Below are 27,866 nucleotides of genomic sequence, written 5' to 3' on the forward strand. Positions count from 1 at the left end.
ATCATTGAGAAACAAGATTAATGAGCTGGAAAAGGTAAACAACTCCAAGGAAAACAGGATTAGTGAGCTGGAAAAAGAAAACAGCTCTCTAAAAAATAAAATGGATAAAATGGAAAAAAATTCCATAGAAGATAAAAACTCAATTGGACAATTACAAAGAGATATAAAAAAAGTGAGTGAAGAAAATACATCATTGAAAATTAGACTGGAACAAGTAGAAATGAATGACTCAAGGAGAAACCAAGAAGTAGTCTAGCTAAACCAGAAAAATGAAACAACTGAAAAGAATGTCAAGTACCTTATTGGAAAGACAACAGACCTGGAAAACAGATCCAGGAGAGACAATTTGAGAATAATTGGACTCCCTGAAAAATGGGAGGAAAAAAAGAGCTTGGACACCATTTTCGAGGAAATTATCAAAGAGAACTGCCAAGACGTTCTGGAAACAGAGGGTAAAATAGACATTGAAAAAATTCATCCATCACCTACTGAAAGGGACCCTAAAATCAAAACGCCAAGAAATATAGTGGCCAAGTTCAAGAAACATCAGACAAAGGAAAAGATATTGGAAGCTGCTAGAAAAAAGCAATTCAGATATGGAAGATCCACAATAAGGATAACCCAGGATCTAGCAGCGTCCACATTAAAAGAACGCAGGGCCTGGAACATGATATTCCGAAAGGCTAAGGAACTTGATATGCAGCCAAGAATAACTTACCCAGCAAGAATGAGCATCGTTTTCCAGGGAAGAAGATGGACATTTAACAAAATAAATGAATTCCATCTATATTTGATGAAAAAAACAGACCTACATAAAAGGTTTGATCTTCAAATACAGAACTCAAGAGATTTCTAAAAAGGTAAAAAGAAATCTTGAGAACTATACTTCTGCCAAAAAAATATGTAAAGAATATATGTACAATTTGTCTTAGAAACTAGAGGTGGAAAGGAAATTATATCATAAAAAAGTGTAAAGTGGTGGTACTACATCTCATGAATAGGCAAAGGTAATTTATATCTGAGAGAAAGAAAGGAGGGAGATGAACATAGTGTGTATCAATAGACATATTCGAATTATGGTGAAACTTCTTCCACTTCATTGAAAAGTGAAAGGGAAGGAGTAAGCTAAGAGGAAGGGAATACAGAAATTTCGAGGAAAAGGGGTAAAATAAGGGGAGGGATCCTAAAAAGGGAGGGCTGTGAAAAGCAAGTGGTGTTCACCAGTTTAATACTGGGTAGGGGGGTAAGAGGGAAGGAAAGAGGAAAAGCATAAGCAGAGGTTAATAGGATGGCAAGCAATATAGAATTAGTCCTTCTAACCATAAATATGAATGGGGCAAACTGCCTTATAAAGAGGAAGTGGATTGCAGACTGGATTAAAAGTCAGAATCCTACTATATGTTGTTTACAGGAAACACACCTAAAACTGGGTGAGACATTCAAACTAAAAGTAAAAGGGTGGAGCAGAATCTATTATGCTTCAGGCAAAACCAAAAAACAGGAATAGCCATCCTCATCTCAGATCAAGAAAAAACAAAAATTGATCTAATTAAAAGAGATAAGGAAGGGCATTATATCCTGCTAAAGGGCAGCATCAATAGTGAAGCACTATCAATATTAAACATATATGCATCAAGTGGTGCAGCATCTAAATTCTTAAAAGAGAAATTAAGAGAGCTGCAAGAGGAAATAGATAGCAAAACTATAATAGCGGGAGATCTCAACCTTGCACTCTCAGAATTAGATAAATCAAACCACAAAATAAATAAGAAAGAAACCAAAGAGGTAAACAGAATACTAGAAAAGTTTGATATGATAGATCTTTGGCAAAAGGTAAATGGAGACAGAAAGGAGTATACTTTCTTCTCAGCAATTCATGGTACCTATACAAAAATTGACCATATACGAGGACATAAAAACCTCAAAATCAAATTCAGTAAGGCAGAAATAGTAAATACATCCTTTTCAGACCATAATGCAATCAAAATAACATTTAATAAAAAGCCAGGGGAAAATAGACCAAAAAATAATTGGAAACTAAATAATCTTATACTAAAGAATGATTGGGTAAAACAGCAAATCGTAGACATAATTAATAACTTCACCCAAGAAAATGACAATAATGAGACATCATACCAAAATGTGTGGGATACAGCCAAAGCAGTAATAAGGGGAAGTTTTATATCTCTACAGGCCTACTTGCATAAAATAGAGAAAGAGAGGGCCAACGAATTGGGCTTACAACTAAAATTGCTAGAAAAGGAACAAATTAAAAACCCCCAAACACAAAACTTGAAATTCAAAAAATAAAAGGTGAGATTAATAAAATTGAAAGTAAAAAAACTATTGAATTAATTAATAAAACTAAGAGTTGGTTTTATGAAAAAACCAACAAAATAGACAAACCCTTAGTAAACCAGATTTAAAAAAGGAAAGAGAAAAAGCAAATTGTTAGTCTTGAAAATGAAAAGGGTGAACTCACCACTAATGAAGAGGAAATTAGAACAATAGTTAGGAGCTACTTTACTCAACTTTATGCCAATAAATTCGATAACTTAAATGAAATGGAAGAATACCTTCAAAAATATAGCTTGCCCAGATTAACAGAGGAAGAAGTAAGTAGTCTAAATAGTCCCATCTCAGAAAAAGAAATAGACCAAGCTATTAACCAACTTTCTAAGAAAAAGTCCCCAGGACTAGATGGATTTACATGTGAATTCTACCAAACATTTAAAGAACAACTAACTCCAATGCTATGTAAACTATTTGAAAAAATAGGGATTGAAGGAGTCCTACCAAATTCCTTCTATGACACAGACATGGTACTGATACCTAAACCAGGTAGATCAAAAACTGAGAAAGAAAACTATAGACCAATTTCCTTAATGAATATTGATGCTAAAATCTTAAATAAGATATTAGCAAATAGACTTCAGAAAATCATCCCCAGGATAATACACTATGACTAAGTGGGATTTATACCAGGAATGCAGGGCTGGTTTAATATTAGGAAAACTATTACTATAATTGACCATATTAATAATCAAATTAATAAAAACCATATGATCATCTCAATAGATGCAGAAAAGGCATTTGATAAAATCCAACATCCATTCCTACTAAAAACGCTTGAGAGTATAGGAATAAAGGGACTATTCCTTAAAATAATAAGGAGCATATATTTAAAACCTTCAGTAAACATCATATGTAATGGCGATAAACTAGAACCTTTCCCTGTAAGATCAGGAGTGAAACAGGGTTGCCCACTATCACCATTACTTTTCAATATAGTACTAGAAACTCTAGTCTCGGCAATAAGAGCCGAGAAAGAGATTCAAGGAATTAGAGTAGGAAATGAGGAAATCAAACTATCACTTTTTGCAGATGACATGATGGTATACTTAGAGAACCCCAAAGACTCTGCTAAAAAGCTATTAGAAATAATTCAGAATTTTAGCAAAGTTGCAGGATACAAAATAAATCCACATAAATCCTCAGCATTTTTATACATTACCAACACAATCCAACAGCAAGAGATACAAAGAGAAATTCCATTCAAAATAACGGTCGATAGTATAAAATATTTGGGAATATAGGAGAGTCAGGAATTATATGAGCAAAATTACAAAACACTTGCCACAAAAATAAAGTCAGATTTAAATAATTGGAAAGACATTCAGTGCTCTTGGATAGGCCGAGTGAATATAATTATGATGACAATACTCCCTAAACTAATCTATCTATTTAGTGCTATACCAATCAGACTTCCAAGAAACGATTTTAATAACCTAGAAAAAATAACAACAGAATTCATATGGAGCAACAAAAGGTCGAGAATTTCAAGGGAAGTAATGAAAAAAAAATTAAGTGATGGCGGTCTAGCTGTACCTGATCTAGAACTGTATTATAAAGGAACAGTCACCAAAACCATTTGGTATTGGCTAAGAAATAGACTAGTTGATCAGTGGCATAGGTTAGGTTCACAGGGCAAGATAGTGAATAAAAATAGCAATCTAGTGTTTGACAAACCCAAAGATCCCAAATTTTGGGATAAGAATTCATTATTTGACAAAAACTGCTGGGAAAACTGGAAATTAGTATGGCAGAAACTAGGCATGGACCCACATTTAACACCACATACTAAGATTAGATCAAAATGGGTCCAAGATTTAGGCATAAAGAACGAAATCATAAATAAATTGGAGGAACATGGGATGGTTTACCTCTCAGACTTGTGGAGGAGGAAGGAGTTTGTGTCCAAGGGAGAACTAGAGACCATTATTGATCACAAAATAGAACATTTTGATTACACCAAATTAAAAAGTTTCTGCACAAGCAAAACTAATGCAAACAAGATTAGAAGGGAAGTAACAAATTGGGAAAACATTTTTACAGTTAAAGGTTCTGATAAAGGCCTCATCTCCAAAATATACAGAGAATTGACTTTAATCTGTAAGAAATCAAGCCATTCTCCAATTGATAAATGGTCAAAGGATATGAACAGACAATTTTCAGATGATGAAATTAAAACTATTTCCACTCATATGAAAGAGTGTTCCAAATCACTATTGATCAGAGAAATGCAAATTAAGACAACTCTGAGATATCATTACACACCTGTCAGATTGGCTAAGATGACAGGAACAAATAACGATGAATGTTGGGGGGATGTGGGAAAACTGGGACACTGATGCATTGTTGGTGGAGTTGTGAAAGAATCCAACCATTCTGGAGAGCAATTTGGAATTATGCCCAAAAAGTTATCAAAATGTGCATACCCTTTGACCCAGCCATACTACTACTGGGCTTATATCCCAAGGAAATACTAAAGAAGGGAAAGGGACCTGTATGTGCCAAAATGTTTGTGGCAGCCCTTTTCATAGTGGCTAAAAGCTGGAAGATGAATGGATGTCCATCAATTGGAGAATGGTTGGGTAACTTATGGTATATGAATGTTATGGAATACTATTGTTCTGTAAGAAATGACCAACAGGAGAAATACAGAGAGGCTTGGAGAGACTTACATCAACTGATGCTAAGTGAAATGAGCAGAACCAGAAGATCATTATACACTTCAACAATGATACTGTATGAGGATGTATTCTGATAGAAGTGGATATCTTCAACATAGAGAAGAGCTAATCAATTTCCAATTGATTAATGATGGACAGAATCAGCTACATCCAAAAAAGGAACACTGGGAAATGAGTGTAAACTGTTATTTTTACCTTCTGAATCCAATTCTTCCTGTGCAACAAGAAATTCGGTTCTACACACATATATTGTATCTAGAATATATTGTAATATATTTAACATGTATAAGACTGCCTTCCATCTGGGAGAGGGGATTGGGGCAGGAAGGGAAAAAATCTGAACAGAAGTAAGTACAAGAGATAATGTTGTAAAAAATTACCCAGGCATATGTACTGTCAAAAAAAAAGTTATAATTATAAAATAAAATAAAAATTAAAAAAAAGGATGATGCAGTAGATTCCTTAATATTTTTTCTAGTAGTGAGGGATTTATGTTGATCTCTTTGTATTGTTTCTTGTGATAAATATTTATAACATTCATGTCTAAGTTATTGTGTAGAAGTGGAAAAATATTTATCCAAAGAAACAATGTTATATATGGTGGGCAAGTTATTAATTCATTAATGTTATATATGGTGGGCAATATTAATTCATTTTTGTGTGTTTATTTTTTTCTGTTACTTTCATCATGAAGATCATTATCTCTTTCAGTGGAAGGAGAAATAAAGTAAAAAATGAGTAGCTCTGCCTTTTCTCTTAGGTCAGTTATTATAATCCCATGTATTCCAAGCAAATGTACAGGGACTTTTTGGATCTTCCTTTTTCTCCCCTTTTTAAATCTACATGCTGAAAACCATTTTTATTATCTTTATTTTCCCATATTAGCTTATTCTGAACTTTTCATGAAGGAATATGCCACATTCTTTTTTCATCTTCTGTTACTTATTTGTGCTTCTATCTTAGATCTAAGGTAGTATGCATACCCTTTGATCCAGCAGTGTCATTACTGAGTCTGCATTCTGGGGGAAAAGGACCCACATGTGCAAAAATATTTATAGCAGCCCTTTTTGTTGTGGCAAGGAATTAGACACTGAGTGGATGCTTATGAGTTGGGGAATGGCTGGCTAAATAAGTTATAGTATGTGAATCTAATAAAATATTGTTCTGTAAGAAATGACCAGCAGGATGATTTCAGAAAGGTCTGGAGAGACTTGAAGGAACTGATAGTTAAATGAAGTGAGTGCAACCAAGAGACTATTGTACACAGCAACTGTGAGATTATGTGATGATCAACCATGTTAGACTTGGCTCCTTTCAATAATGACATGATTCAGGCCACTTCCTGTAAAGGGCTGAAACTCTTAAAAGGTGTGCTTGAATCAGACAATAGAGCACTTAAAGCTATTGGACAATGATTCCATTAGCATATGTTTGGAAAAATGGCCTCTTTGAGTTATAGACATTAAGGATTGTTTCTATTTTATCCTTCTAGATAAGGAGGATATGAAAAGATTTGCCTTTTCTGTGTCCAGCACAGAATTAAGTTAAAGCTAATTAACTTAGCTGAGCTTTATAAAAGATATGAATGGACAGTTTTGTCACAGGGAATGAAAAACAACCCTACAAGTATCAAATGTATATTGCTGCTGCTCTTACTCCCGTAAGAAAAGCATTTCCAAAAATAATGTTATTACATTATATGGATGATATATTGGGATATGCACCTGAGGAGCAAATTTTAGAAGCATGTCTACAAAAAAACCATAGAAACAATAAGGAATTACAAATTGCATATAGCTCCAGAAAAAATTCAAAGACATGCTCCTTTTCAATATTTAAGATATGAAGTATACCCCTTAGGGTCCTTACAATACAAAAACTTTCCTTAAGAACAGAGAAGCTAAACACCTTAAATGACTTTCAGAAATTGAAAGGAGAGATCCAATGGATGCGTCCAGTGTTAGGCTTGACTACCTATCAATTGCAACCATTATATGACATTTTAAGGGGAGACAGTGCTTTAAACTCACCATGCCAGCTTACAAAAGAAGCTCAAGAATCTTTGAGAGAAGTTGAACTTGCTTTATCCAATGTGGTTGAAAGAGTCACTCAAAAACCCTTGGAAATATCAGTTTTTGCTACAAAAGAGGCACCCACAGCAGTTCTTCATCAAGGAGACAATGTGATAGAGTGGGTGAACCTCCCTGCACCACCAGAACAAAGCCTTACTCCTTATCCAGTGCTTGTGGCTAGAATTTTGATAAAGGCCATTATATGAGCAGTACAATTATCTGGGATAAGACCTGACAAGATATACATCTTTTATACTAATGCACAAGTTAATGTATGCTGTGAAACCATCCCAGAGTGGCAAATTTTATTAGCCATGGCTGCAAATTTTACACACGGGTCTCCATTAAAAATAACCAGACTATTACATAATTGGCGATGGATTCTTGAAGAAAAAGTTTCTAAAGTTCCTCTTAAAAGGACCAACTATCTTTACAGATGCATCCAAACGTGATATTTGTGCTGTATACTCTCGTGACTTAATGATAAAGAGAGTAGTCAGAGCTCCTTTTCAGTCCACTCAGCAGAATGAATTGTATGCAATCATTCTAGCTCTTACTTATTATCCAGGAGATATAAATATAATATTTTATTCAGTCTATTCAGTAGGTGTTGTACAAAGAATTGTCACAGCCCAAATAAAATTTGTAGCTTCCAATATATATCAGTTCTTTAAGGAACTTCAAGAGCAAGTGAGAAAGCATGAAGGTAAAATTTATATCTTTCATGTCCACTCAAATCGTGGACTTTCAGGTCCTATTTTTTATGGTAATTCAAAGGTAGATAGCCTTCTAATCATGTTAACCAATACTCCTTTATTTCAGGCAGCCAACAATCTCATTCTAAATCAGGCTGCTCGAGCTTTATATTTGCAATTTGGCATAACAAAAGAGGAAGCTAGGAGCATAGTAAAAGCCTGTACAGCTTGCCTTCCTTTCCATGCTCCTACACTCCCTCCAGGGAAGAACCCTCATGGTTTGAGACCCAATGGCATTTGGCAAAGGGATGTGACCCATTATAAATCCTTTAGTTGTTTGTCTTTTATCCATGTTGTGGTAGACACCTTTTCAGGATTTACTTTTGCAGTATCAGTAGCAAAAGAAATATCCCAAATGGTCACTGAATTCCTGATACAAACATTTGCAATTATGCGTGTGTCACAAGCAATAAAGACAAATATTGGACCTGCATATACTTCTAAACATTTTGCACACTTTTGTGCACAGTATAAGATTTTACACACCACTGGCATACCCTTTAATCCTCAAGGACAGTCAATAATACAGAGGAGAAACAGAGATATTAAGACGCTCCTCCAAAAACAAAAGAAAGGGGGAGCCATAGGTAACCCTAAAGAACTTCTAAATCTAACTGTTTATACTATTAACTTCATGATTTTTGATAAAGATGCACTGCTCCAGCATACAGGTTTTATAACCCACCGGAAGGGCAGTGTCCAGTGTGAACAGCTCCACTATCTTTAGATAGGTGATGTGAGAGATACAGAAGTGGTGAATGGAAGGGACCATATAGGTTAACTGCTTGGGGGGGCGAGCGTTTGTTTGTATCTCTACAGATGGAGAAGGAATCAGTTGAGTGTCAACAAGCTGTATTTTCCTTGTCCATCGGAGAGAGATGGAGCAGACCCTTGAAACGAAGGAGAAGATCCAAGAAACATTGGGTGGTTCCATTGCTGACTGTGCCTACCACTGAAAGAGCATGGCAGTTATAGAAATTGACTAATGGACATCAAAAATTGTGAATGAGGCTGTAATAGGACTTGAAAACCCTCAGGAATCATTGGATTCTTTGACATATGATAAGACTGTTGTAGGACTTGAAAACTCTCCAGAATCATTGGATTCTCTGAGACATGAAAAGACTGTTGCAAGACTTCAAAATCTGCAGAAATCATTGGATTCCCTACTACATAAAAAGACTGTTGCAGGTCTTCAAAAACTTGCAGGGACCATTGGATTCCCACATACATGAAGTAATGGACAATAGATTGGTTTTGGACAATCTCTTGGTTGCTGAAGGAGGTATATGTTTTATTGTTACTTACATACCCTCCTTCTAGGACTTCTGGAAATATTTTACAATACCATGTTGATTTATATTGTTTGTTATATTACTACTTGCATATACAATTCATGTTTGTTACACCACATTGAGCCTGCATCGGCTGTGGGGGAGAGTCATCATTGCTAGCCTGTGCTTTATTGCTATGTGCTTGTGTAACACTGCCCATGCTGATGAGTTTGTGCATATCTGTTTTTAGTAAGACCCTTCAGCCCAGAAACCTGCTAACAATATCTGGCTTGACTTCCCACTTCCCTTTGATGTTTTTCATCTCTCTTCCTGAGAAGTCAGGGAGGGCATGATCTCCTTTTTAGTGCTTTACCTCCCTTTCTGAGAAGTTGGGGAGGTGTGATCACCTCCTTTTTGGGGTTCTCACCTCCCTGAGAAAGTCAGGGATGGAGTGACCACCTGTGTTCTAAAACAAAAGAAAGCAGGAGATGTAAAGGGCTGAAATTCTGAGTTGATGTGCTGGAATCACACAACCAAGCACTTAAGGCTAATTACCTATTGGACAATGATTCTATTAGCATATGTTTGGAAAAATAGCTCTTCTCACTATTCTGTGCTGGCTAGATGTTTGGTGTATACAGATAATCATAGGAAGGATTTAGAGGGTGCTGTGAGACAAGCTAGACTCTCTTTTTGGCAGGACTAGGAGGAGAAAGGTTGGTGGTGAGTCTCTGGCAGTTTGTCTGTATCTTTCACTTCTGCCCCTAAAGACCAAGGACTTTTACTTATCCTGACTATGGCTGGTCTTGAGGCCTCTAGGGTGCTAGCCCGGACTTTACAAATTCCAATAGACTTGTATTGGAGAAAGCTATCCTCATCCAGAAAGAGGTCTTTGGGAACTAAATGTGGATCAAACCATAGTATTTTCACCTTGTTTGCTTGCTTTTTTTCTTCATTTTTTTTTTCATCTGATATTTCTTGTGCAGTATGATAAATGTGGAAATATGTTTAGAAGAATTCTCATGTTAGTCTATATTGGATCACTTGCTGTCTAGGATAGGAGAATGGGAGAAGGGAAGAAGAAAAATTTGGAAAACAAGATTTTTGCAAGGGTGAATATTAGAAACTATCTATGTATATATTTTGAAAATAAAAAGCTATTATTAAAAATGGAACACAAAATCTTATAAAAATAAATGTTGAAAACTCTCTACATGTGTTTGGAAAAATAAAATACTATTAAGAAAAACAAAACAAAACAAAAACCTTTAGTTGGTTTTTGAGTTTTCTGTGCATCCATATAGTTCTCCTCAGGTAAATCCTATTTTCCCTCTTATTGAATTATTTCTTTACAATTTGTTCCTTTTAGAATTACTTGGGCATCTTCCATCTGCTCTGAGTTAATTTCTAAAGTTCTGTATTCGTCTTTTCCCATGGATTCTTTGAATTCTGCTTTCTTAAAGTCTTGTATATATGTCTGGATTTCTTTTTTTTTTTTTTTTTAACTTTAGGAGTGAGTGGTTATTTTCTGTCCCTCACTGCCATTAAGTTCTCATCATTTCCATTCCAGCAACCTCTGTTAGTGTTTAATGAGATGCAGTACAGAATTTCTAAATTTTCCCTCACTTTTTGAAGACTGACATTATCATTAGGACACTTAGGAGTTTTTAGTTACTTTGCTTTTGACAAAAATCAAAGCTTTAGCTGATATCTGAATAAGTGAAATCTTCTATCCACTACTATATCAAGTCCTTCTGCCCGACTTGTAATTTATCCCCCAAACTTCTCATCTGTTTCTTCTCTTTGTCCTGGTGGTTTGTCATATAATCTAGAAACAAAATTCCTTATTTCTCCTATCACTTCCCTTAAACTTCATCTTCTTTTCTTTAAGACTGTAACCACTTTGCTGAGACCCTCATCACCTCACTCTTGGATATTGTAGTAATTAGCTGTTGATTTCCTTGCCACAGATTTCTCCCCACTTCAATCCACCTTTCACTTAACTGTCAAAATGAACTTACTGAAGCACAAATCTGATTATGTCATCCCACCATCCCCCACTTAGAAAACTCCCATGACTCCCTATTACTTCTAGAATCAAATATAAATTTCTCTCCCTTTCCAATCCTCTTACACTTAACAGTGCTTTAACTTCATATACTTTGTGATTCAGCACACTAACCTTCATTCTATCTTTTGACCAAGACCTTCCATTGTCTATCTCTAGGCATTTTTTCCCCCTATCCCCTGTCTGAAATGTTCTTCCTCTTCCTATGTACTTCCTGGTTTCCTTAAAGCCTTAGGTAAAATTCCACTTCTAGAAAGTATTTCCTAATCCCCTTCTCAAGCTCATTTTGTAGATAAGGAAAATGAGGTAAGGGCCAAATTTGAACTCAGGAAAATGAATGTTCTTGATTTCAGGCTTAGCACTCCTTAAAAGCTTTTTATTTTCAAAACACATGCATAGGTTTCAACATTAAAACCCTATGTCCCAAGTTTTTTTCTCCCTCCCTTTTCCCTACCCTCTCACCTAAATGGCAAGCAATCCAACATATGTTAAATATGTTAGCACTCTTCTTAGGAACCTAGTTGAGCTCCTTATATGTCTAGCATCTAGCTCTCAGTCTCAACTCTTTTTAAAATATATTCTATTTCTTTTGAATAAAAAATATTTAAAGTTATGATTCAAATCTAAGTTTCATCCTTACAAATCTCAAGGTCAAATTTGTCTAGTTGAATTACGGCCTCTTGTTCCTCTTTATTTGTTGTCTAAATGGTAGACATTTGAGAATAGGAATTTGAAGCTATGAGTTTTATTTCTGGCTCTTCTTTTTGGATTTCTTGCCAAATTCTTCCTTGAATAAAATACCACTCTTCATTCTTAGTAGCTACTCTCTATGGTGTGTAAGTTGGAGAATATACATATATGCATAGACACACATACACAATGTTCTCCTTTCCTCATTCCAAAGCACTTTTGACTAGATTTGAGAAACCTCCATGTTAAGGACCATGCCTAAGTGAAGGGGCAGGTCAATTCTCCAAAAGCCTCCACAGCTGGGGCGGAGCCAAGATGGTGGAGAAGAAACACACGACTCTGTGAATGTCCTTACTCCCTCACAACCAATTAGATAAATCAGTCTCAGAAATAGCGCTGGACTGATAGATACCACAAGGACTGGAAGCACAACTTACCAGCTGAAGAGAATCAGGAGTTTCAACAGAAAAGGTCAGTTCCCAGGGGAGGAAGAAGAGAGGCCAGCACAGACGGCTGGGTGCTAGCATACTGCACCGATTGCGCTGGGAAGGGCTCTGGGATCAGAGAAGCCACTGAGATAAAGGAATCTGGCACAGGCTGTTAGCTCTTCTCTGCTTATAATATAGCAGTTCAGAAGGGAAATCTAAACACTTTAAAAATTCAGATAGATTAGATTTTCCCCCCGGATCCTGGGGGTGACTCAGCAGATCTCGGCACCAGGGGGTGTGGCCTCAGCTCCCACCTAAGACTAGTTAAGAGATTGACAAGGGCAGATACGGCCCAAGGCAACACACACTGCCTAGCTCAGCTGAAGGGTGTGGAACTCAGCTCCGGAAGTCCCAGAGAAGCAGAACCTTTGAACTAGGGGCCACGGTTTCTGACAGACACTTCCAGTTTGAGCGCAGGGGCTTTTCACGTCACCTGCTGCAGACATCCACGCCTCACCAGGAAGCATAGGCTGGGCTTTGTGCCTTCTTTACTTCAATCTCAAACATCAGGGAAGCTGCTAGAACACCACGCCCTCAAGGCACAGCAGTACTAGTCACCTCTGAGGCACTTCCAGGGAGGGGGTGGGGAACTCTCTCCCAGAGCTCTATCTTAGCTCAGGCCCAAGAGCCGCTGCATCCATCCGGTCTGGGAGGAAGCTGGTAAAGAAGTAAATAAATAATTTCCTACCCCAGGGACAGACCCCAAAAGATTTTTTAAATATGAACAAAAAAGCCAGAAAAACTATAGATTCCTTCTACACAGAGAAAGAGCGGGTATCCAACCCCGAGGAAGTTAAAAGCAAAAAGTCAGCAGATAACAACCTAAAGGGGAACGATTCCTGCCCCCCATCACATAACTCTCTCCATGAAGAGACTATTAAAAAGTTAAGAGAGTTTGAAGAACAATGGGGAAAGGAAAGGGAAGCTATGCTAGAGAATAACAACGTCCTGAAATTGGAGTTGGAAAAAGTAAAGAATTCACAGGAGATGCAGGGAAACAAAATTTGTGAATTAGAAAAGGTTAAAAAAATCACAGGAAAGTAGGATTTCTGAATTGGAAAAGATAAAAAAGTCTCAAGAAAATAGAATTTCTGAATTGGAAAAAGAAAATAATTCTCAAAAAAAAATTAGGGAAATGGAAAAAAATTCAATAGAGCAAAATAATTCATTTAAAAACGAAATTGGGCATTTACAAAAAGAACTAAAAACTGTGAAAGAAGAAAATAACTCCTTAAAAGTCAGGATGGAACAAATAGAAATGAATGATTCACAGAGAACCCAAGAATCAGTCAAACAAAACCAAAAAAATGAGAAGCTGGAGAACAACGTCAAATACTTACTGGGAAAATCTATAGACCTGGAAAATAGATCTAGGAGAGATAATCTGCGGATCATTGGACTTCCAGAAAACTATGACCAAAAAAAGAGCCTAGATTCTATTTTACAGGAAATTATCAAAGAGAACTGTCCAGAGATAATAGAAACAGAAGGGAAAGTAGATGTGGAAAGAATTCATCGAACTCCTTCTGAAATAGACCCTAAAAAAAGAACACCACGGAATACAGTGGCTAAGCTGCAGAATTACCACACAAAGGAGAAAATCCTGCAAGCAGCTAGAAAAAAACAATTTAAATACCAAGGTGCCACAATAAGGGTCACTCAAGATCTGGCTGCCTCCACATTAAAAGATAGAAGGGCCTGGAACCTGATATTCCGTAAGGCAAAAGACCAAGGACTGCAACCAAGAATGAACTACCCAGCTAAGTTTAGCATCTTTTTCCATGGAAGAAGATGGTCATTCAATGAAATAGAGGAATTCTATATGTTTCTAAGAAAAAAATCAGACTTAAACAAAAAATTTGATCTACATCCACAAGACTGAAGAGAAACAGAAAAAGGTACACAGAACCCTTGAGAACTGTAACTCTGTTGTGGGTATATAAAAAGTACTCAAGGATAATTTGATTTTACTGATATAAAAGAAAAAAAGGAGGGTGTAGTAAAGGGAAGGAGGTCGTTTCAGAAAAAGGGGAAGGAATGATAAAAAGAGGGAAACTATATCCCAGGAAGAGGCATAGAAAATACACCATATCTGAGGGAATTTAGTAAGGGGGAGAATCATTGTGTGAATCTTACTCTCATCAGGAGAGGCTCAAAGAGTAAATAATTAACATATTTGTTTTTCAGAGAATTTTCTCTCACCTCATTAAAAGGGGGGAGAGAAAAAGGGAAAAGGAAAAGGAGAATAAGTGAAGGGACTTGGAGGGAGGGGGGAGGGATACTAAAAAAAAGGGAGGGTTGCACGTCACAAGGGGGGTCTGTAAATTAAATATCGGGGAGGGGGATCAGGGGGGGTCAAGGGAAAAAGCATAATCTGGGGATAATATGATGGCAGGAAATACAGAATTAGTAATTTTAACTGTAAATGTGAATGGGATGAACGATCCCATCAAACAGAGACGGATAGCAGATTGGATCAAAAATCAGAACCCTACAATATGTTGTCTGCAGGAAATACACTTAAAGTAGGGAGATACATACAGAGTAAAGGTAAAAGGTTGGAGCAGAATCTATTATGCTTCAGGTAAAGCCAAAAAAGCAGGGGTAGCTATCCTTATCTCAGATCAAGCAAAAGCAGAAGTTGATCTAATTAAAAGAGATAAGGAAGGAAACTATATCCTGCTGAAAGGTAGCATAAATAGTGAAGCCATATCGATACTAAACATATATGCACCAAGTGGTATAGCATCTAACTTTCTAAAGGAAAAGTTAAGAGAGTTGCAAGAAGAAATAGACAGTAAAACTATAATAGTGAGAGATCTCAACCTTGCACTCTCAGATTTAGACAAATCAAACCACAAAACAAACAAGAAAGAAATTAAAAAAGTAAATAGAACATTAGAAAAACTAGGTATGATAGACCTTTGGAGAAAACTGAATGGCAATAGAAAGGAATATACTTTCTTCTCAGCAGTTCATGGATCCTATACAAAAATTGACCACATATTAGGACATAAAGATCTCAAAATTAAATGTAGGAAGGCAGAAATAATAAATGCCTTCTTCTCAGACCACAATGCAATAAAAGCTACATTCAGTAAAAAGTTAGGGATAAATAGACCAAAAAGTAATTGGAAACTGAATAATCTCATCTTAAAGAATGACTGGGTGAAAGAGCAAATTATAGAAACAATTAATAATTTCACCCAAGATAATGACAATGATGAGACACCATACCAAAATCTGTGGGATGCAGCTAAAGCAGTAATAAGGGAAAATTTTATATCTTTAGAGGCTTATTTGAAGAAAATTGAGAAAGAGAAGATTAACGAATTGGGCTTGCAACTTAAAAGGCTAGAAAAAGACCAAATTAAAAACCCCCAACCAAATATTAAACTTGAAATACAAAAATTAAAAGGAGAAATCAATAATATTGAAAGTAAAAAAAACTATTGAATTAATAAATAAAACCAAGAGTTGGTTTTATGAAAAAGCCAATAAAATAGATAAACCTTTGGTAAATCTGATCAGAAAAAAGAAAGAGGAAAATCAAATTGTTAGTCTTACAAATGAAAAGGGGGATCTTTCCACCAATGAAGAGGAAATTAGAGAAATAATAAGGAGTTACTTTGCCCAACTTTATGCCAATAAATTTTATAACTTAAGTGAAATGGATGACTTCCTCCAAAAATGTAGGCTCCCTAGATTAACAGAGGAGGAGATAAATTGCTTAAGTGGTCCCATTTCAGAAAAAAGAAATAGAACAAGCTATTAATGAACTCCCCAGGAAAAAATCCCCAGGGCCAGATGGATTCACATGTGAATTCTACCAAACATTTAAAGAACAACTGAGAAAGAAAATTATAGACCAATTTCCTTAATGAATATTGATGCTAAAATCTTAAATAAGATATTAGCAAAAAGACTTCAGAAAATCATCTCCAGGATAATACACTATGATCAAGTAGGATTTATCCCAGGAATGCAGGGCTGGTTTAATATTAGGAAAACTATTAGTATAATTGACCATATTAATAATCAAATTAATAAAAATCATATGATCATCTCAATAGATGCAGAAAAAGCATTTGACAAAATCCAACATCCATTCCTACTAAAAACTCTTGAGAGTATAGGAATAAATGGACTATGCCTTAGAATAATCAGGAGCATATATTTAAGACCGTCAGTAAGCATAATATGCAATAGAAATAAACTACAACCTTTCCCAGTAAGATCAGGAGTGAAACAAGGTTGCCCACTATCACCATTACTATTCAATATAGTACTAGAAACGCTAGTCTCGGCAATAACAGCCGAGAAAGAGATTCAAGGAATTAGAGTAGGAAATGAGGAAATCAAACTATCACTTTTTGCAGATGACATGATGGTATACTTAGAGAACCCCAAAGACTGTGCTAAAAAGCTACTAGAAATAATTCAAAATTTCAGCAAAGTGGCAGGATACAAAATAAATCCACATAAATCCTCAGCATTTTTATATATCACTAACAAAATGCAACTTCAAGAGATACAAAGAGAAATTCCATTCCAAACAAATGTTGAGAGTATAAAGTATTTGGGAATCCATCTACCAAAGAAAAGTCAGGAATTATATGAGCAAAATTACAAAACACTTGCCACAAAAATAAAGTCAGATTTAAATAATTGGAAAGACATTCAGTGCTCTTGGATAGGCCGAGCGAATATAATAAAGATGACAATACTCCCCAAACTAATCTATTTATTTAGTGCTATACCAATCAGACTCCCAAGAAACTATTTCAATGACCTAGAAAAAATAACAACAAAATTCATATGGAAGAATAAAAGGTCGAGAATTGCAAGGGATCTAATGAAAAAAAAACTCAGAGGAAGGTGGTCTAAGTGTACCTGATCTAAAGCTATATTATATAGCAGCAGTCACCAAAACCATTTGGTATTGGCTAAGAAATAGACCGGTAGATCAGTGGAACAGATTAGATACAAAGGACAAAAAAGGGTACATCTATAGCAATCTAATCTTTGACAAATCCAAAGATACCAACATTAGGGATAAAAATTCATTATTTGGAAAAAAAACTGTTGGGAAAACTGGAAATTAATATGGCAAAAATTAGATATGGATCCACACTTAACACCATATACCAAGATAAGATCAAAATGGGTCCATGATTTAGGCATAAAGAATGAGATCATAAATAGATTAGAGGAACAGAGAATAGTCTACCTCTCAGACCTGTGGAGGAGGAAGGAATTTATGACCAGAGGAGAACTAGAGATCATTATTGATCACAAAATAGAAGATTTCGATTATATCAAACTAAAAAGTTTCTGTACAAATAATACTAATGCAAACAAGATTAGAAGGGAAGTAACAAATTGGGAAAATATTTTTAAAAGCAAAGGTTCTGACAAAGGTCTCATTTCCAAAATATATAGAGAACTGACCCTAATTTATAAGACACTGAATCATTCTTCAATTGATAAATGGTCAAAGGATATGAACAGACAATTCTCAGAGGAAGAAATTGAAACTATATCCACTCACATGAAAGAGTGTTCCAAATCACTGCTGATCAGAGAAATGCAAATTAAGACAACTCTGAGATACCACTACACACCTGTCAGATTGGCTAAGATGACAGGAACAAATAATGATGAATGTTGGAGAGGATGTGGGAAAACTGGGACACTAATACATTGCTGGTGGAGTTGCGAAAGAATCCAGCCATTCTGGAGAGCAATTTGGAACTATGCCCAAAAAGTTATCAAACTGTGCATACCCTTTGACCCAGCAGTGCTACTACTGGGCTTATATCGCAAAGAAATACTAAAGAGCGGAAAGAGACATATATGTGCCAAAATGTTTGTGGCAGCTCTTTTTGTTGTAGCTAGAAACTGGAAGATGAATGGATGTCCATCAGTTGGAGAATGGTTGGGTAAATTATGGTATATGAAGGTTATGGAATATTATTGCTCTGTAAGAAATGAGCAGCAGGAGGAATACAGAGAGGCTTGGAGAGACTTAAATCAACTGTTGCTGAGTGAAATGAGCAGAACCAGAAGATCACTGTACACTTCAACAACAATACTGTATGAGGATGTATTCTGATGGAAGTGGAAATCTTCAACATAAAGAAGAGCCAACTCACTTCCAGTTGATCAATGATGGACAGAGGTAGCTACACCCAGAGAAGAAACACTGGGAAATGAATGTAAATTGTTAGCACTAATATCTGTCTGCCCAGGTTACATGTACCTTTGGAATCTAATGCTTATTGTGAAACAAAAAAATGGTATTTACACACATGTATTGTATCTAGGTTATATTGTAACACAAGTAAAATGTATGGGATTGCCTGTCATCAGGGGGAGGGAGTAGAGGGAGGGGAGCATAATTTGGAAAAATGAATACAAGGGATAATATTATAAAAAATATATAATAAAAATTATTTAAAAAATGATTGTTTATGTAAAACCTATCTCAGATTGCTAGCTGTTTTGGGTGGGAGAAAAGGTAAGAGAATGGGGGAGAAAAATTTAAAACTCAAAATCTTATAGAAGTGAATGATGAAAACTATCTTTACATGTAATTGGAAAATTAAAATACTATTGAGGGAAAAAAAAGCCTCCACAGCTGTGAATCATAACATCTGAAGGTGTTGCAAAGCAGCATAGGTGTTGCTTGTGGTCTGGGAATGAAATAAATTGGAGGCAGAGGTAAGAGGAGAGAGGTCAGAGAAGCAACCGTCTCTCAGTCTCCTTGTATCAGGAGATACAGGTCTGAGTTAGACCTCCAGCAGCCACTGGCAGGTGGCTCCCAAATCATAACACATCCAGAAAATATATTTCCACTGGATTTTGTTACACTTACTCCATTTCTTGCCAAGATTCTGTCATAACCTACATATTAAACCCTGATAAAGAAAATCCATTTTCAGATACCACCTTCTTAGCCATCTGATAATTTTCCAAATTAATTTTTTCCTCTCCTATATCTCTTACCTTCCATGGACACCGGTGAGGAAAACACAACCTGTCCAATATAGAGTCTTTATTTTCTTGCCCAAGATGTCATTATTGATGGAATATTTTTTAGTAGTTGTTGTTTTGGTAGTATGATTTGGGGCTATTTGTATTACCAGAATTGGGCAGTTACCTCTGATGGGCAAAGACAGTACAGTGAATAGATGGTTGGTCCTGGAGTCAGAATTACCTGACTTCAAATTAGGCCTCAGACACTTAATAACTGTGTGACCCTGGGTAAATCACTTAATCCTTTTTGCTTCTTTATTTGTAAAATGAGCTGGAGTAGGAAAAGGCAAACCATTCCAGTGTCTTTGCCAAGAAAAAGGGAAATGAAATCACAAAGAGTCAGACACCATCACAATTTCCGTTTTAATAAGTCTTGGGAGGTTCTGTGGTATGTTTTTGTTTTTGTTTTTGCTGAGGCAATTGGGGTTAAGTGACTTGCCCACGGTCACACAGCTAGGAAGTAGTAAGTGTCTAAGGCATGATTTGAACTCAGGTCTACCTGACTTCAGGGTGATACTCTATCCACTGTATTATCTAGCTGCCACTGTGGTACATCTTGAATTGGCTTTATGTGTGGACTAAGTTATTTAGACTTGGAAAAGCTATCATGGTTCTGATAATAACAATGTGATCTTGAATAGGACACTTCCCCAAGTTAGAGCAATTTCTTTACCTGTATAATGAAGGGGTTAGATTAGATGAACTCTGAAGTCTCTTTCAACTCTAAATTGGATAATATTAGTATCCATTGGTTTGGCAAATGCTTAATGACAAAATGGCAAAATTTCTTGGAATTCTGGATTAATAAATCCCTAGGAATAACTCCATGATCTCCAAAGGTCTTTGTTCCATCAATTGAGAACTGTTCTAGTAGTTGATACTTAATCCAATTTAAAATCCATTGACAATATGATTTAAGAAATGTCAAGAAAATTCTATCCTGCACACTTCTTTCTACTAGTGCCTAAAATGATAACTGTTCATTTTGTTTCTATTGGGTGGTACTTTTCCAAGCCACCTTCACACATCAAAATCCCTTTATAAAATGTTAATTCTCCACGGAGGAATAGCTTATCTTCTCCAAGTAATTGGGAAGGAGTTTTCCCTTCCATATTGTAACTTTCTTCATCAAAGTTTTGATATATCACAGATTGGTATATGGCAATGAATGGGAATTTTGGGGGAATTTTGCAAAAACCACAGAAAACATGTGAAGCTTAGCAGACAATATGGAAAAAGTTTAACCATTTGAACATTGCTTGAAATTTTTTTTTTTTTAAGTATGGTTCTTGTATCATCCACTCCATTCTGCTATGCCTTTCCATTTTATCATAAATTTATCCCATTCACACTGACAATTATCATTACAAATTGTGTATTTCTTTTCTTTATATTTCCTTATATTTTTACTCCCTTTTTTTTACTAACTCCTTGATTTTATCTTAAGACTAACCCCTTTCACTCCACTTTCCTTTCTTTCTTTCACTGATGTTTCCCTATTGAGTGAAATACATTTCTATTTTCAATTTTATGTGTGTTTTTCTCTTCTTTGATTCATCTTCTTTCAGATGAGAGTGAGAGTCAAATATTACCTGCTTCTTTAACCTTTCCTTCTTCTTTGTATAGATTTCTCTCCTTGTCCTTTTTATCTCCCCCTTCAATGTCTTTCCCTCCTCCATTCCTTACTCCTTATTTCTCTTCCTTTTTGGTTATACTCCTTGAGAAGTTGTTTTGCAATAAGTGTCTCCACTTTCTCACCTTTCAGTTTCTTCATGTTATCTTATGATCTGTCATTGAAAATGTTCTTTCCAATGTTATCAATGATCACTTATTGCCAGATCCAGTGGCCTATTCTTAATCTTCATCATTCTTCAAATCTCTGTAGACTTTGACACAGCTAATAGTACTCTCTTCTTCTTGATACTTTCAGTATTTTCAAAACACCATTTTCTCCTGGTTTGCCCACTTATTAAGTGATTGTCTCAATACCTTCAGGTCATGTCCTCTAATAATTAGATATCTAACAGGACTCTGTTCAGGATCCTTTTCTGTTTTTTTTTTTTTTTTTTTTCCCTCTCTGTATTTCCCATACTGATTGCATCTGCTACCATGGATTTAATTACCATCTCTATCCAGATGATCCTCACATCTTTCTAGCTAGCCCTAACCACTCTGGTAACTTCTACTCTTGCCTTTTAGACATCTCTAAGGCTGTCCAGTAGTCATCTAAAATTTAACATGTCCAAAACTGAACTAATTTTCCCCCTCATCTCTGCCAATCCCTTTTGCTTCCAAATTCTGTTGTTGAACTGTTGAAGATATCACCATCTCACTAATTCTCTAGGCTAGTAATCTAATTTTATATTTGATTCTCTACTATCTCTTATCTTCCTTATCTAATATGTTGCCAAAACTTGGTTTTTTGTTTTTTGTTTTTTGTTTTTGCAGCATCTCTTGAATATTTCCCCTTCTCTCCTCTGATAGATTCACTATCCAGGTACAGGCCCTCATCACCTCATGCATGGAATATTGTAATAGCCTGTTCATGGGTCAAACTTGCCTTAAACCTCTCCCCACTTCAGTGCTCCTCCATTCAGCTTCCAAAATGATTTTCCTAAAGCACTTGTCAGGCTTTGTCACCTCTACTTAATGAACTTCAATGACTCTTTTTAACATCTCTTTGACATTCAAAGTCTTTTAAAAAATAATCCCCTCCTCCAACTTTTCCAGTTTCATTATTCCATGCTACACACTCTTTGATCCAAAGACATTGACTTTTTTATTCCACAAACAAAGTCTATCATTCAGCATGTAAGCATTTTCTCTGGCTTTTTCCCATACCCAGAATGCTTTCCTTCTTCATCTCTAATTTCGGGTTTCCTTCAGTTTCTAGCTGAAATCTTATTTTCTACAGGAAACCTTTCCTAATTCTTCTTTAATTCTAGTGCCACTTCTGTAAATAGGTTTTTAAAAAATCTGGTATATAGTTTACTTGGACATATTTGTTTGTTTTTCCCATTAGATTATGGATTGCCTTTGCCCTGTACATATTTAATAAATACTTTTTGACTGAGCGACTCTTTTTAAAATGAGTGACTCAGATCCTAATTATATTACTTTAGTGATTCCCATATATGGATAAAATTCAATGGAGATATATGTATCATGTAGCCATTTTAGAATATTAACATGTTATTGTCAAGTAGTCTCATGTTTAACTTTTTGTATTTATCTTGACTCCTGTTATTGTATAATGCTCCTGTATTATTGTATTGTGTAAAGTTTTTACTCTATTTTGGTCTTTTTATCAGGAATTCTTGCAAGTTCTCTGTCTCAATAAAGATACATTTTCTTTAATATTCAAAATAAGGTGTTTTTTTTTTTTTTTTTTTTTTGTTATAAACCTGTATCTTTTGCCTTCTAGATTATTCTAAGCTCTTTTGTTGTGGTGGCTGCTAAATTTTGTATGATTCTAGTTGAGTATTTGCTGTATGTGAATTACTTCTTTCTGACTTCTTGAAATATTTTTTCTTTGACTTGGGAACTCTGGATTTTGGCTATAATGTTATGATGCATTTTTATTTTGTGAAAATCTTTCAAGAGGTAGCTTGTGGATCCTTTCAATTTCTAGTTTTCCCTTTAATTCTAAGAAACCTGAGTAGTTTTTTTGATTATTTATTTAAATATGGAACTTAGGTTCTCTCTGTCTCTTTTTGTCTCTCTCAATCTTTGTATCTATCTCTGTCTTTGGGTTAGATTAAGACACTAATAATTGTTTGAACAGCTCTGATAATCCAGAGTAAGAGAACTGTAGGCTTACCTATGATCTGGGATTTCTGCCTTGCTTATTGCTCTGCAGGCTTCAGATAGGGCTATAAGTTGGAACTGTGATTCTTCTACACCATCTTTCTTCTCCTAGCATCAGCTTACACAATTAGTGTTCACTTTTGGAATTGTTCCTCTTAGTTCAGACCCGAGTCCTGTCCTCAGACCACTTGGATTTGTGACCCCAAAAGAGTTAGACATCAATAGAGTTGTTATTTGACACTTGTTCAAGAGCATACAATAATTGTGTAAGCTTCCATCTAAATCAAGAAAAAAGAATGTTATATAAACCCTGACCCAGATCAGGAATTGGTTGAATTCATACCAGGAGATTGGTGATCAGACCTTGTCCTATAATACGTGACTTTTGGGATCACTGAAAACTTGCAAGGTCTGAGCTTGAGATGTCCGTGAGAATAATATAAGAGTTATACTTTCAGCTTTGATCCTCAATATGATTTTTTTTCTTGGATTTCCCTAACCAGGACTCAGTCTGGTATATTTTCTAGATTTTTTGGAGAAAATTAAGAAAGAATAAAACTTTTCTTTTTCCTCTATTGTCTTATCCTGCATGTGTTTATAATAATATTTTTATGTATAATATCATTGAATGCTTCAGAAGTACTGAAATAGGCAATACTATCTAGAAATGAAGGCCAGAAAGTAGAATCAAGAAGAACCAAATTTAGGCTTCAAGGAAGTAGTTTAAATTATGTTTATACAATATAAATATTATACAATTTTATTTGGTAAATAAAATCCAGAAATAATTTTTGAATATTATAATGTTCAGTAAGATTTTCTGCTAAATTGCCTTTTCTTTCATTTTTCTCACATAGATAAAAAATTTATATTAATCTAATTTGTTTATTCTGTTAGCAAGAATTTTAAAATGTGATGGCTTATTTGCTGAGTGAAGTTGGATTTTTAATAAATTGATTTTTCCTTCCTTCTTGTGTGTTGCAGAATCTGGAGCAGAATGAAGTTTTAGTTGGTTTGCTGTTTCTAGTTTTCCCATTCCTCCCAGCCAGCAACCTCTTCTTCAATGTGGGCTTTGTGGTGGCAGAAAGAGTTCTGTATATGCCTAGGTAATTATTGCTTTCCTTTTTCTTATATCTTGTCTTCCATAACTCAGATTTTTATTTCCAGAAAGATAGCCTTTTGATTGACAGTTATATCCAAGATTTTGTGTTATATTGGCCTTTATCATATAACCCTGTAGGGTAATTTTCAGGATCATTTAATATACAAATTGTGTTAATTTTATATTTTATTTAAAGATGTGCTTAAAACCTTAGCATCAAAATCTAAGCCAGACTGGGAAACTACATGGCCCAGTAGATAAAATGCTAGACCCAAAGTGAGGAAGACCTGAGTTCAAATCCAGCCTCAATCACATGCTAGTTGTATGACCCTAAGCAAATCAAAACTTCTATTTACTTCAATTTCCTGAACTATAAAATAAGAAAAACAGTAGTGTCAATATTCCATGATTATTATGAGATAAATATTTGCTAGTACTTTGTATAATGCCAGTACATAGTAGATACTAGTAAATTCTTGTTTCCTTTCTTCCTTAAGCATTGTGTGAAGTATATCCAGGTTCTGAGCCAGAATGATATTTAGGTACCACAGTAGTCTTGTCTGGATCTCCTTGAACAAAATTAGAATAATAGGCAGAAATCTAATTTACATATGTAGTTTAAGAACCCTAATAGTAATTGAACTATTATTTCTGATCCTTATTTTTCATTTTCATCTTGGAAAGAATTTTGTTTTGAGAAATAATCAAATGTGATTTAAAAATTGCAAAAACTGTTCAGATTTGTTTGATTATATCTTTCTACTTGACTTTCAGGATATTTTAATTCTGCAGTAGCTTATCATAAGTTGCTGTCTTATTCAAATTATAATCATTTCAAAACATTCTTTTGTTTTTCAAATGTCCATGCTTAAAGTATTAGAGAATTGGGTCTTAGTAATTAATCTTCCCACTGTATGACACTAGGCAAGTCAAAAACCCTCTGTGGGCCTCTATTTTCTATCTTTCTTTCTTTTTTTTTTAATTAAAGCTTTTTGTTTTCAAAACATATGCATGTATAATTTTTATTGTTTCTTTTGATTCTTTACTCTTACTATAATAAAACTGACAAATTTTGTTGATTTTCCTTCCATAACATTTTCACACCATCTTCTCTTTGCTCATAGGGCCATTCCATTTGTTCAGACCCTCATTATCTCTCACTCATACTATTTCAAAACAGGTATGTTAACAACAAAAATTACTAGACATAGAAGATAGAATAATAGGAGTTAGCATGAAAAGTGAAAGGAATTTAGATAAAACAAGAGAAAATCTATTCAAAGTATAGCACAAAGGTCTTTCTGGGTGTATGTGTGTATATATATATATATATACATACATACATATATGTATGCATGAATACACATAGACATATACATAATGTGTCTGTGTATATGAAGCACTCCTTTGTAACAAAGATTATTAAACACTGCTTTATTTAAGTAAACTGGAAAAATTGGAATGGATGCATGTTTTCAGAAAAAATATTATCCCTTATTTCACTCTTCTGTGACAAGAATATAGACAAAGGGATCAATAACATTGATATATTTTAATATACAACTGATACATTTTCATACACAAGGATTTAAATAGTTATTGTTTCAATTTTGTAATCATCAAGTAATATTTAGTTATTAATATTAATTAATATTAACTATTTAATTTCCAATTTTGTAATCATCAAGTAATATTTACTTAATAACTATGTACTTGAAATTCTTGTAAAATGGGAAAATATTCAGGGATGGTCCCATTCTTAATTAGGTCAAGGCAATGAACTGAACAATTTCTTTCTTTTTTTTTGGCTGAGGCAATTGGGGTTAAGTGACTTGCCCAGGATCACACAAGTATTAAGTGTGTGAGGCTAGATTTGAACTAAGGTCCTCCTGACTTCAGGGGTGGTGCTCTATCTACTGCACCACCTAGCTAGCTACCCCTTGAACTGAAAATTTTTAAGAAAATAGTAAGCTATTTAGTTTGTAGAAAATCAAAGTCTTTAAGACCTACCACTGGACAAAATCAAATTCAAGTTTTCTAAATGTTAATTTAAGTTTCTAATGTTTCAAGCTTCTAAATGTTTTCATTTCTAGTTCATTTGCGATGTCAAAAAGCTTCTTTAAATAATATTTTGATTCAAGATAAGAACATTGTTATTCAGTAAATAGATATCCACTTATGACATATGTAGTCTTTTAGAACTAAAAGGGAGATCATCTAGTTTCATATTCTCATTTTAGAGAGAAGAAAATAGAAGTCCTCATTTCTAAAATATATAGAGAATTGACTCAAATTTACAAGAATTCAAGCCATTCTCCCAGTTCATGAATGATCAAAGGATATGAACAATTTTCAGACTAAGAAATTGAAACTATTTCTAGTCATATGAAAAGGTGCTTTAGATCATTATTGATCAAAGAAATTCAAATTAAGACAACTCTGAGATACACACTGCTCAGATTGGCTAAGATGACAGGAAAAGATAATGGCAAATATCGTAGGAGATGTGGGAAAACTGGTGGAATTGTGAATGGATCCAATCATTCTGAAGAGCACTTTGGAACTATGCCCAAAGAGTTATCAAATTGTGTATACCCTTTGATCCAGCAGTGTTTCTGCTGGGCTTATATCTCAAAGAGATCTTAATGGAGGTAAAGGAACCCATGTGCAAAAATGTTTGTGGCGTCCCTTTTTGTAGTGGCAAGAAACTGGAAATTGAGTGCATACCCATCAGTTGGAGAATGGTTGAATAAGTTATGATATATGAATGTTATGGAATATTATTGTTCTAGAAGACGCTATCAGCAGGATGATTTCAGAGAGGCCTGGAGAGATTTACATGAACTGATGCTAAGTGAAATGAGCAGAACCAGGAGATCACTATTCATGGCAACAAGATTGTGCCAAGATCAGTTCTGATGAACAAGGCTGTCTTCGACAATGAGGTGATTCAGATCAGACTTTGATTTTCTACAAACTAAATAGCTTACTATTTTCTTGAAAAATTTCAGTTCAAGGGGTAGCTAAGTGGTGCAGTGGATAGAGTACCAGCCCTGAAGTTAGGAGGACCTGAGTTAAAATGTGGCCAGATACTTAATACTTATGTGACCCCGAGCAAATCACTTAACCCCAATTGCCTCAGCCCCCCCCAAAAAAAAGAAAGAAAGAAAAATTTCAGTTCATTGCCTTGACCTAATTAAGATGGGACCATCCCTGAATATTTTCCCATTTTACATCTACAAAGAATTTCAAGTACATAGTTATTAAGTAAATATTACTTGATGTAAACAAAATTGGAACAATAATTATTTGAATTCTTATGTATGAAAATAAATCAGTTGCATATTAAAATATATCAAAGTTATTGATCCCTTTGTCTATATTCTTGTCACAGAAGGGATAATATTTTTCATAAAAACATGCATCTGTTCCAATTTTTCCAGTTTGATTAAATAAAGCAGTGTTTAATAATGTTTGTCATAAAAGGAATGCTTCATACACACAGACACATTATGTATGTGTCTATGTGTATTCATGTA

The 27,866-nt window shown here is 35.0% G+C and overlaps 1 protein-coding gene across 6 annotated transcripts in view; it reads left to right on the forward strand.

Moving 5' to 3' along the window:
• TMTC1 (transmembrane O-mannosyltransferase targeting cadherins 1) overlaps nucleotides 1-27,866 on the forward strand; it is a 318,149-nt gene that overhangs the window by 135,884 nt on the left and 154,399 nt on the right. For all 6 annotated transcript variants that reach the window (XM_074270648.1, XM_074270645.1, XM_074270646.1 and 3 more), the window contains one exon: nucleotides 24,210-24,331. In XM_074270648.1, coding sequence (XP_074126749.1) covers nucleotides 24,210-24,331 — 122 coding nt within the window. The remainder of the gene's footprint in view (nucleotides 1-24,209; nucleotides 24,332-27,866) is intronic.

This window comes from Sminthopsis crassicaudata, chromosome 5 (assembly GCF_048593235.1).
Source record: "Sminthopsis crassicaudata isolate SCR6 chromosome 5, ASM4859323v1, whole genome shotgun sequence".
In the NCBI taxonomy this organism is placed as follows: domain Eukaryota; kingdom Metazoa; phylum Chordata; class Mammalia; order Dasyuromorphia; family Dasyuridae; genus Sminthopsis; species Sminthopsis crassicaudata.